Genomic DNA, 12,559 nt, shown 5'->3' with positions numbered 1-12,559 from the left:
CTGTTTTTCCTTTTCTTTTCCTTTTTCCATTTTCATTTATATTTATGTTAAAATATACAAGTACTAAAATACTTTCATAAGGTAGAGTATAAAGTAATTTGTGATTTGAATGGACTAATTATGTATTGCAAACAAATTGGATTAAATTTCGAAGAGGCTGTTTTATTCTGTTCCTTCAAAATTTGTGAAATCCAATAACTTAACCGAGGTTTCATAACATGACGAGAAAGAAATTATTTATTTCGAGATTATATTCCATAGATTATAGATGTGAGAATAGACTATTAGATTGTGTGCAAAATTTCAGATCATTTGCTCACTCCTTTTTCTAGAATGGTTATTAGTTACATAATTAGAATATACTAAATTGGAAAGCGTTGCAACGGCTTTCACTAAAATTTGATGAGAATGATTATCAGTGAATTTCTAAATATATTTCTTAATTATCTTTTGCATATCTTTCTGTTTTCAGTGCCCCAGCTTATCTATGTAAATAATTAAATTTTATGTTTCTAGGCTTTAGACCTCAGTGGAGTTCCTTTAAATCGATAATTAATCAATGTACTGTTTATTTGCCAGTGTTATCACAAATAAAGGGGGACGGGTGAAATACGTTAGGTTAAATAAAATGGAACATTGGGATACTACATGGTTATTGAGCAAAAGTTTATTCAACTTTATCTGACATTTTATGACCTTAAATTCTTTTGTTTCTACAGTGAAATCGTAAACATTACTTACCATTACAAGACGTTTAAAATATAAAAGAATAGAGGTTGTATCATAAAAGTTTAATAATAAGGTAGGCAAAAGTTTCTAAAGTCAACGTACACAATGGCGAAGGAAATAGCTGTTGAATATAATTACCTCGGTAAGACAGGAGTTCGAGTTTCAAATCTATGCCTTGGTACCATGACGTTCGGAGACGGCGTAAGTGTTACTATAAATATACTAAAATCAGTCATTAAATCATGATCTTACCTTAGGTTTAATTTGAAATAAATATCATTTAAAAAGAATGAAATACACGAAAAAATTTAAGTTGTAACTTGTAATTAAAAAATACTCATAGGTATATGTAATTAAAGATACACATAAGTATGAGTTGCTTTTGTTGTCAGTGCTAACGATGGATCGCTACTTACAATAATTTTAAGAAAATACAACTGGTGATATAAATGTATAATGACACATTTCAATTAGAAAAAATGAAGATATATATTATAAGATTATAGGACAACATTATGAATTATAATTACAATTTAATGCATCTGTTGAAAGGTAATGCCAGTTCCAACCCAGCTCAATGAAGAAATGTCACACAAATTGATGGACAGATATTCTGAACTAGGAGGTAATTTCCTAGACACCGCTGATATGTATGGTATCGGTGCGTCGGAGCGGGTGGTTGGCAGTTGGCTTAAAAAGTAAGACCTTTATGATGTGTAAAGTCAAAGTAGAATGATGAGATTTATTTAAGTATCTCATTACTATCTTCTTTAGAACAGTAACCCTTTAAGTTAAATCTTAGTGGAACATTGATTATCAGACTTTGACATCTTTGGAGTACACCTCAAAAAGTTAAAACAATGTAAAACAAAGGAAAACATCTTGGAAGTTTGATGTTGGCTAACATATTTATCAGTTACTTTGCGATAACCTTTCCAGATACTGAAATTGCAGTGATAATGACTTGTACCTAAAACGTACAGAGGTTTATCCTTAGACAACTATATAATGAGAAACGAGAGTAACGAACCACTTTAATTTGCACTTCTATTGAAAAGGGATTGTAAATTCAATGGAGCATTTTCCGCAGATAGTGTACTAAATAATTTTGACAGGAACATTTTCTTGTAATGCACCAAAAACCTGTTTGTGCTACAAGTACATTAAGAATGAGTCATTGAGTTTGGTTTTGCCTTTTTTAATTTGTTGAATATCATTCACGATTTCCTTTTATAGAAGCAATCGCAGTAAATTTGTCCTCGCAACAAAAGTGAGATATCAGACTGATTTTAAAAACGTAAACAAAGTTGGCTTAAGCAGACGACATATTGTTGAAAGCTGCGAAGGAAGCCTGGAACGACTGCAAACAGACTACATAGATCTATACCAGGTTCGGGTCAAAATAGTTTTGAAATAAATAATACATGTATATCATTTTGTAAAATGTACCTTCTTTACTAAAGTATGCTACCATTTGTATATTAATTAATACCTCATTTTTTATGAAGGCTATTTAAGTAAACATAAATTTGAACATTTATCAAATTATCAGTTACCTATTTATGCAACAGAGTTTCATTTAAAACTTCAATTTTATATTTTTTTCAACTGTATACAGTCGCATGCTTGGGATAATGGCACTCCGATCGAAGAGACGCTGAGGACATTTGACGATCTCGTGAGATGCGGGAAAATACGATATTTTGGTGTTTGTAACGTCTGCGGATGGCAGCTTCAAAAAATTGCCGATAAAATTGAGATGATGGGCCTCAATTCATGTGCTACACTTCAGGTATAAAATATATATGAAATTAAATGTATCTATTGTTTGTTTACACTCTTATATTGTGTAAGTGTATTTAGGGAACTGAAAAATAAAAACAAATTGCCAAAATTATTATTACCATAATCTGAATCAGTTGGTTTGAACGTCACTTCATTTATTTATGATTTATCAACGTGCATGCCTTTTCTTCTTTCAGCAACAATATAACCTACTTGCGCGGCAATCTGAGTATGAAGAATTTATGGTGTGTGCAAACGAAGGCATTGGAGTCTTACCCTGGAGTCCATTAAAAGGGTGACTACTCATTTGTTGTTTTAAATTGTTTTTTTTGTAAGTTCAGAATTTGACCTACAAAATATCTGCTTTCAAATTCCTTGGATGAACTGGTGTACTATAATGTCATCTACAACTTTCACTTTTTTTTGCAGTGGACTTTTAACCGGGAAATTCGAGAGAAACAAAACACCAGACGCAAAAGGAAGTAGAATTGGATTTGTTCATCAAGACGAGTCTAAAGCCATGCAAGCTGCGCCAGCATGGAGTAAATATAATGATGATGATAATTACTGGAAGATGATGGACGCCATGAAAGATATTGCTAAAACTCATGGTAGGTTTAAAAGTTTAAATCTTACTTTGTTTTAAATTATCAGCTTAAGTGGCGTTATGTGACTTTTAACTGTAAGATATTCGGTTTCCTGTTTTATTTTTAAAGGATAAACTCTAAAGGACAACGATTTATTGATAACTCTTTACAAAAATATCTACTTATGACTATAGTGTTTATATTTGATAGGTAAAACGGTCCCTCAAGTGTCACTCCGCTGGCTTCTACAGAAAGATGTCGTCTGTTCAGTTATTATTGGAGCCACGTCTTTAAAACAACTTGAAGATAATATGGGCGCAAGTACAGGATGGGCACTGACAGACGAAGAGGTGAGTCCGTTTAAAGCCGATAAAGCGATTATTCTAGAACAGAAATGTTAACTTACTTCGTAATTAAGAATATTTTGGGGGTTTCCCCAGCTTATCCAGGGGTGCAAACAAACTTTTACAGAAACTGTTACAGCTTCAAAAATAAGCGTAGCATGTTGACTAATCTATTGTGACCGGTAGTGCAGTGTGCAACTAGAACGGTAAAAGCTTTTTTATACCGGGACATTAGCTGGGGAAACACCATATTTGCCGAGTTCCGGATAACACCTATTCTAAAACTTTGTATTTACTCAAAATGGTCGCCATTGTACAGCAATCAGATGTGTCATGTTACTACATGTATATTATTACCAGACTTCTATCGATATATATACTGTAATATGATATTATTTTGAAAAGAAGACGGCATTTGATTAAAACATGATAAATGATGAGCTGTTAATAATTTATAATTTTAGAATGCTCCTTTAGAGTTTGTATACATTTAAATATACTTTACATAAATAATATCTTTACCATATAAACGTTTGGAATACATCTGATACTTTATTAGATATTTACAACATGTATTATACGTTATTTCAGATGTCACGGCTTGATAAGGCCAGTCCGAGGGTAAATATGTATCCCTACGATACAATATGGCGTCCTGGTGCCGTCCGGATAAATCCTTTCAACAGTTCTAATACAATATAGATGGCGGTGTCCAGGAGTTCGCATAATACATTTTTCATTATGTTCTGTTATAACAAAGAATATCAGAAGTTTTATGCTCCTGTATTAGCCAACAAATGTAGACTCGTGTGTTTTTAACCACCTCCGTCGTTGTAGAGAAAAGAAAATAAAAGAATTCAATGTGTGTTCTGGAATTCTTTTTATTTCTATCAGGACTTGACTTCATTGTTCAATAATTCTAACCACTTTTTCAAAAATACTTTTGTCCAGACTTAGTTGAAGATCGTGAATGAAAATTATTGTTGATATGACGTTTGCCGTCTTCCTGAAATTAACTTTTTCAAAACCAGGAACATTCAAGCAGCCTCGAAGATTAATCTGTATCTCATAGAAAGGGTCCTGGTTTACTTTCTTTTACAATCTTCAACTTATTTTGGATAAAACGTTTAGGTCCTTACTTATGCACAAGAATCATCAGCATCAAGTATAGTATCATTTTTGCTCATCAATAATAGTATGGAGAAAATTGTGATCTAAATTAAAAACGTCTGCGCATCTGTTCTCATATAGTTACGGAAGCGTCATGGTGCAAATTTAACATGTTCTATAAAAAAAATAACTCCTACGTAGGAGATAAAAAAAGCCTAATTAGGAGTTTATAACTCCGACGTAGGACGTAGGACTTTTAAACTCCTACGTAGGACATTGTAACTCCTACGTAGGACTTTATAAGTCCTACGTAGGAGATAAAAAAGCCTAATTAGGAGTTTAAAACTCCGACGTAGGACGTAGGACTTTTAAACTCCTACGTAGGACATTGTAACTCCTACGTAGGACTTTATAAGTCCTACGTAGGAGATAAAAAAGCCTAATTAGGAGTTTAAAACTCCTACGTAGGACTTTTTAACTCCTATACGTAGGACTTAGTAACTCCTACGTAGGACTTTATAACTCCTACGTTGGACTTTATAACTCCTACGTAGGACTTTTTAACTCCAACGTAGGACTTTGTAAGTCCTACGTAGGACTTTGTAATTCCTACATAGGAGATAAAAAAGCCTAATTAGGAGTTTATAACTCCTAAGTAGGACTTTATAACTCCTACGTAGAAGAACACTTAAAAAGTCCTACGTAGGAGTTATAAACTCCTACGTAGGACTTTTAAACTCCTACGTAGGACTTTAAAACTCCTAATTAGGTTTTTTATCTCCTACGTAGGAGTTATAAAGTCCTACGTATGAGTTATAAAGTCCTACGTAGGACTTATAAAGTCCTACGTAGGAGTTATAAACTCCTAATTAGGCTTTTTTAACTCCTACGTAGGAGTTATAAAGTCCTACGTAGGAGTTTGTAAGTCCTATGTAGGACTTTAAAACTCCTACGTAGGAGTTGAAAAGACTAATTAGGAGTTTATAACTCCTACGTACGACTAATAAAGTCCTACGTAGGACTAACAAAGTCCTACATAGGAGTAATAAACTCCTAATTAGGCTTTTTTTATCTCCTACGTAGGAGTTATAAAGTCCTACGTAGGAGTTACAAAGTCCTACGTAGGAGTTATCTCTTTTTATAGAACTTGTAAATTGGCACCAGGATACGGAAGCGTCCTGGTGCCAATTTAACATGTTCTATAAAAAAAGATAACTCCTACGTAGGACTTTTTAACTCCTACGTAGGACTTTATAACTCCTACGTAGAAGATAAAAAAAGCTAATTAGGAGTTTTAAAGTCCTACGTAGGACTTACAAACTCCTACGTAGGACTTTATAACTCCTGCGTAGGACTTTATCAGTCCTACGTAGGACTTTGTAACTCCTACGTAGGAGATAAAAAAACCTAATTAGGAGTTTTAAAGTCCTACGTAGGAGTTTAAAAGTCCAACGTAGGAGTTTATAACTTCTACGTAGGACTTTATAAGTGTTCTTCTACGTAGGAGTTATAAAGTCCTACGTAGGAGTTATAAACTCCTAATTAGGCTTTTTTTATCTCCTACGTAGGAGTTACAAAGTCATACGTAGGAGAGGAGTTATAAACTCCTAATTATGCTTTTTTATTATACGTAGGAGTTAACTTTTTTTATAGAACATGTTAAATTGGCACCAGAACGCTTCCGTACTATTGCCTGGCAAAATATTACACGAAAAAAGGAGATTTTTGTCTGTCTTTTGAGTATTTTTCGCGTATCTTTCGATAAAAACTACAAATATATCTAACAATAAAACATTTAGCGATGTTCATCCTCATTGTTAAAATGTGTGTAAGACACTCGTACAAATTATTATAATTAATTATTTATAAATAGCGAACCAATAAAATATCAGTCATATAAAAACCTGAAAGTGACTGGAACCCATATCGTGCTTGAACAGAAAGTGATAACCTTATTCACCAGAGTAAAGCAGCCAGAACCAGACAAACCTGTACATTAGTCTAGTCTGACCGGGCCTGATGCTTTTGTCTGACCACCTTCAGCGGATAATACACGGTTTTCAAGGCTTCTCGGCAAACGACTGACTGCGTCACAATCAAACCCTGTAATCACACAACCTGAAATAAATGCATTTCATAATTAACATATACATATGTATCTCACAGCAAACAATTAAAAATACATGTCCACCTTCTAGTTTTCTGGCACATAGCCATGTGTTTTTCATTGTTTAGGTCATTAAAATCAACGACAAAAAGAGTGGATTAACCCTATTTGCAAAATAACAAAAAATATATTAACGCCCCAAAATTAAATCACAAGCTATAGTGTTTCTTCCTCCTTAAACAATGCCCTATCTGAAAATAAATCCCTACGGGACACATGCAATTAGCTTTTTTACTATTTTAAATCTTCTGCATACCCTTTAAATTGAAGAGCTGATTTCCGAGCTAGCTTTATGGATCATACATTCGAATCTGATAGGTACTCCCCAACATTTATGGGTCAAACATCACTAAAATCAATTTTACTTGATAAATGTAACACAATACCGAATTATGGCAACTTTAAATATTAAGAAGTTCAAATATCCACTTCAATTACAAAATGGTCTCTTCTTTGTAAATTTGACCCTGGCCAATTCGAAACTAAACGACCGAAACTGTGTACTGCCTCCAAGGGGATGGATAAAGATAGGAAAATCGTTAAGTATTTATAAATGATAATACATAGTCAAACTCAATCATACCTCAATCGCTATCAAGAAAACATTGAAGTAATATTTCATCAGGTTATGTATGTACAAATTTAAATCAGTTAGGGTATGTTCCCAAATCAGAATGTATGTATTGAGCAATTTAAATATACTCGCAACATAGATATTTATAGCATTTGATCTGGAACGGCCCTGACTAACTATATATATGGTGGCTGTTTTGATACATGAATGGCGATGGTAACGCTAAGTTAAGTTATACATCGTTGTTGCACTAGGAAATGTCATTTTAATGTAGTCCAGGTGTAGAATAGATAGTAATTTCGTTCCAGTTATCTCTCTTGACATGTTTACTTATAACTCATTGTCAAACGCGTCATAATTTTTTGTAAATACATGTAGTACATCAGATGTTTAGTTAAACTTATAGAAAAAAACATAAACATACGTGTAAATCATGACTGAAGCGACAGTAGCGTACAATTTCCTCGGCAAGTCAGGAGTCAAGGTCTCGAACCTGTGTTTGGGTACTATGACATTTGGCGACGGGGTAAGTGATTTTTCTTGTATTGATATAATATAATTTAATTTTATTACATTAATACTAAATTCTAAATGCACTTTGTCAATTATAATTAGATTTACACCTTTTAAGAATATTAAACTACATGATTACACACCGTGCATGCACTGTAAAGTATCTTTTGTTTTAGTTTAACGTATTATCCGGAATCTAAATATATTGTGATTTCGTTTCATAAAGTAAAAATTATAATGTGTGAAGAAGTAAAAGATTTTCTATTTTTTACAAGTTACCCCCTTTATATACATTTTGTTGTTTTTGATGAAAATAGTCATTTTGTACTAAGTTAAATGAAAATATAGCACATTTCACCTCAGAAATTCGTATATATTTTAATTCTTTAGAAAGTCAATCATGTGTTTAACAATGATTTGATAATGGATAAATAAAGAGCATATTGGATGTTTTAAAACTGAAGAAAGTTGCGCTAAATTAACAGAGGGAAGCTGCTTTAAGGCACAATATGCCTCAGAAAGGGACTAACAATGGGCTAACAAGTGTTTAGTATTGTTATAGTGCAGTTAACGTATATGTTTTTTTACGCCGGAAATTAGAAGCGCTGAATGTGAAACAATGTGTTCGGTTTCCTTGTTGAGCTATGTTTTCATTTTATTTTTACATCTATGTCTTTAGATGATGCCGATTCCAACCCAGCTAAATGAGGAAATGTCACACAAATTGATGGACAGATATTCTGAACTAGGAGGTAATTTCCTGGACACCGCTGATATGTATGGTTTCGGTGCGTCGGAGCGGGTAGTTGGCAGTTGGCTTAAAAAGTAATAAACTTGATAATATGTAAAGGTCAAGGCAGAATGGTGTAATTTATCATATCTATAACTCAAATCAGCAATATCGTCAATTATTAGTCAGGGGAAGCATTATTTGTGTCAGACTACGAAAACTTGACCGTTTTGGATAGACTTCAAAGAACGTTTGAATATGATTCAGATGAAATTGCCTTGACATTGACTAGTACCTTAAAAAGGACAGAGGCGTCTTTTGATACCTATCTAAATAGAAATCTCCCACATTGTCAAAGTAAATCTATATAGATTGTACTCATTTCACTAGTATACGATTGGAAAGGGATAATAGAATTATATATCGATTTAACTCAGAAAATGTGAAATGTAATTTCAGATGTTCATTTGTTTAAGGCGTTTAGGACCTATTTGTACTACAATGAATCAGTGAGCATTGTAATGCCCTATTTCACTTTGTTAAATTCTTTTACGATTTCTGTTTCAGGAATAACCGCAGTAATTTCATTCTTGCAACAAAAGTAAGATATCAAACAGACTTTAGTAATGTCAACAGAGTTGGCCTGACCAGACGTCATATTGTTAAAAGCTGCGAAGAAAGTCTAGAAAGACTAAAAACAGACTACATAGATCTTTATCAGGTTTACTCAACATATTTTATATACATCTATATATAAATCTATGTTTGAATGATTAATCTTCAAAGGATTTTCATGTTTAAATCGAAGAACATCTAGAGCAATATTTATTTTATGCATTAAACTCATTAAAGACAGGAAGAAAAATTCCCTAAAGAATGTCCAACGCGGGAAATCTAAAAGTGTGCATGTTCGGTTTGATTGAGCCTATTCGTGGACGTTACTGGAAATGGCAAGGTACCTAAGATCCCATTTGCACTTCAAATCTCACTATTTGTGATGAATTAACATACACATACGAGTAAATCTAAATATAAAAATAAAAATGATCAAGTACAAATAAATGCAATAAAATTTCATTTAAAACTGCAATTAATATTTAAATTATTGCCTATCTTTACAGTCACATGCGTGGGATAATGCCACTCCAATAGAAGAGACGCTGAGAACATTTGACGATCTCGTGAGATGCGGGAAAATACGATATTTTGGTGCTTGTAATTTATGCGGATGGCGACTGCAGAAAATTGTCGACAAAATTGAGATGATGGGACTAAATTCATGTGTTACACTTCAAGTAATAAATATTTATTTGTAAAAAATTACATGGAATTAAATCTCTCTGTTAGTTTACTCTAGTAATTAGTGGGGGAGGGGTCTATGGCCGTATGGTAAAGTCCCCACAAGGACTTTGAATTCTTTCTCGTGAGGAAGCGATACAGCTAGCTTACGGAACGTCGGTATTTCTACTCTGGTGCTCGTTCGTGCTTGCAATAAATGTACGAAGGGCACCTGATGTCTTCCGCCACCAGTAAAATTGGAAAATCGCCATATGCGCCATATGACTTAATACTGCACTGGTGCGACGTAAACCCAAGCAAAAAAAAAATCAACTTGCAATGAGGGAACGGAAAAATGATCAAAAAGTCATCGCTATGATTATTATCATTCTGAATCAGTTGATTTGAATGTCACTTTATTAATTAATTATGATATATTGATAAGCTTGAGTCACTTTACTAATTTATGATTTATCAACGTGCGTGCCTTTTCTTCTTTCAGCAACAATATAATCTACTTGCGCGGCAATCTGAGTTTGAAGAATTCATGGTGTGTGAAAACGAAGGCATTGGAGTCTTACCCTGGAGTCCATTAAAAGGGTGACTTGTTTATCAAATTTTATATTTAAAATACAGAATCATTAGCAACAAAGTTTTTCAATTGTCATTTCCTTTCTTGACATGTTCTCTATATTGTCACCTACATTTTATTTAACCTTTACAGCGGACTTCTAACCGGGAAATTTGAGGAAAACAAAACACCAGACGCAAAAGGAAGTAGAATTGGATTTATCCATCAAGACGAGTCTAAAGCAATGCAATGCGTGCCAGCATGGAGTAAATATAACGATGATGGTAACTACTGGAAGCTTATGGACGCCTTAAAAGATATAGCTAAAGAACATGGTTAGTATATAAAGTATAGTGTTACATAGTTAAAAAACTCATTACAATGACTATGTGTGACGTTTTTCTGAACAACGTCCAAGGACGTCACGTTAAGTTTACGAGTATTTTCTGGGAGTAAAACGTCACTTTAATAGAAAGCGTCTTCCTATAAGCATGTTGTTTATTTCTGACAGGTAAAACGGTCCCTCAGGTATCACTCCGCTGGCTTCTACAGAAAGATGTCGTCTGTTCAGTTATTATTGGAGCTACGTCTTTAAAACAACTTGAAGATAATATGGGCGCAAGTACAGGATGGGCACTGACAGACGAGGAGGTAAGTGTGTTTAATGTCGATAAAGCGATTTTTTTTCTAGAATGGAATAATAAATGTCTGTTAGTTTTAAAACCCATTAGCAGTCGGCAGAAACAAAGTCTGTAAAATACGGGATAAGCAAACATTTAGAAATCTTAAGATATTTAAAAGTTGAAAAAACAACATTTTTTTCCATGAAATGTTGTTAAATTCTAAATCATTTCCATTACAGAACAATCAGTAGGGTTATATATTATGATTTTAGAACTTGATATTTTTGATCATAGAAGACATATGACGGGTTTATTTCAAATGTCGTCTGCTCAGTTTTTATGATGTGTTTTTTATGTACATTAAAATATAATAATATTTAAATAAGTAATACTCGTACCATAAAAACGCTTTGACTATAATGAATGCTGTATATTACACATCTTGCAGATGTCACGGCTCGATGACGTCAGTCCGAAAGTAACAATGTATCCATACGATGCGTACAATATGGGGACCAGGAGCTGAATCCACTCAACCGAACTCAATTCAAAGATAACAGTGTCGGAAATAATGTGCAACAAAACATGATATTTGTTTACATAATATACTTTGTATTATGTTTTGTTATTACGAATGAAGAAGACGAAAATCTGGTGAAAGTGTAATCATTCGGAAGCATTAATCACAACAAAATTATATGAAATTACAGACACGGTATTTAGGTGGATATTCTTGTAATTTTAAGCGAGACGCACGTTACCTCCTTTGTTTATTCTCCTTGAATGGAGCCATTTCCATCTTTGTAGTGAAATCTTAATGATACATTAAGTTTGCGGTATTCTAATGATTATAACACGACTACCAGAAGGGCATTCGTTTTTTAATTTAATAATGAATACTAGCTAACTATCTCAGCACCAAGAGTTCATACCATGATTTGATGTCCATTTGGCACCCCAAAAAGGACTGTAGTCCAGAAAAAGTTGCAGATTATAAAAAAAACGACGTAAAAAGACATGTAAAAGGGCGATATCTACGGAAGAGCATTAGTGCCAGGTGTATGTTTTTTATTAACTCGAAATTTCGAGTTACTAACTCGAAATTTCGAGTTACTTATCTCGAAATTTCGAGTTACTAACTCGAAATTTCGACTTATTAACTCGAAATTTCGAGTTACTTATCTCGAAATTTCGAGTTACTAACTCGAAATTTCGACTTACTAACTCGAAATTTCGAGTTACTAACTCGAAATTTCGACTTACTAACCCGAAATTTCGACTTAGTAACTCGAAATTTCGACTTACTAACTCGAAATTTCGAGTTACTTATCTCGAAATTTCGACTTAGTAACTCGAAATTTCGACTTATTAACAATTAAAGAATGGCCAAAGTTATTTTTAGATGTTAAGAATGTACAGTGTTTGAAGATGGAGATGGAGAAAACGGGTTTGCCTGGACAAAAACTTTTGAAATTTTAACTTAAACTTATAATGCATATACACACCCGAAAAAAAATACAAGCTTCCTTTAATTTTGTACGTTCAGGC

At 33.4% G+C, this 12,559-nt stretch overlaps 1 protein-coding gene across 2 annotated transcripts; it reads left to right on the top strand.

The window, feature by feature from the left end:
- The first annotated feature begins 395 nt into the window (after positions 1-395).
- Positions 396-12,056, top strand: LOC132715474 (1-deoxyxylulose-5-phosphate synthase YajO-like). 2 transcript variants are annotated; one of them, XM_060698480.1, is made up of 8 exons: positions 396-930; positions 1,282-1,427; positions 1,966-2,119; positions 2,348-2,521; positions 10,320-10,417; positions 10,542-10,723; positions 10,900-11,039; positions 11,460-12,056. In XM_060698480.1, the coding sequence occupies exons 1-8, from the start codon at positions 835-837 to the stop codon at positions 11,535-11,537; spliced, it is 1,068 nt and encodes a 355-aa protein (XP_060554463.1). In that variant the 5' UTR covers positions 396-834; the 3' UTR covers positions 11,538-12,056. The 2 variants fall into 2 exon arrangements, with proteins under 2 accessions (XP_060554463.1, XP_060554462.1); XM_060698479.1 differs by lacking the exons at positions 10,320-10,417; positions 10,542-10,723; positions 10,900-11,039; positions 11,460-12,056 and adding exons at positions 2,712-2,809; positions 2,944-3,125; positions 3,312-3,451; positions 4,037-4,228 and having other exon boundaries at positions 398-930.
- The last annotated feature ends 503 nt before the right edge of the window (positions 12,057-12,559 follow it).

Source organism: Ruditapes philippinarum, unplaced genomic scaffold (assembly GCF_026571515.1).
Source record: "Ruditapes philippinarum isolate M1 unplaced genomic scaffold, ASM2657151v2 ctg791_1_1_1_1, whole genome shotgun sequence".
Classification (NCBI taxonomy): domain Eukaryota; kingdom Metazoa; phylum Mollusca; class Bivalvia; order Venerida; family Veneridae; genus Ruditapes; species Ruditapes philippinarum.
This window is presented reverse-complemented; position numbering and strand designations above follow the sequence as displayed.

What these genes read in the sequence shown, in the direction of transcription:
- LOC132715474 (XM_060698479.1), top strand. Translation starts at nt 835, where the DNA reads ATGGCGAAGGAAATAGCTGTTGAATATAATTACCTCGGTAAGACAGGA. An exon ending in ACTACATAGATCTATACCAG is followed by an intron (nt 2,120 to 2,347) that starts GTTCGGGTCAAA and finishes AACTGTATACAG; the next exon opens with TCGCATGCTTGGGATAATGG. An exon ending in ATTCATGTGCTACACTTCAG is followed by an intron (nt 2,522 to 2,711) that starts GTATAAAATATA and finishes TTCTTCTTTCAG; the next exon opens with CAACAATATAACCTACTTGC.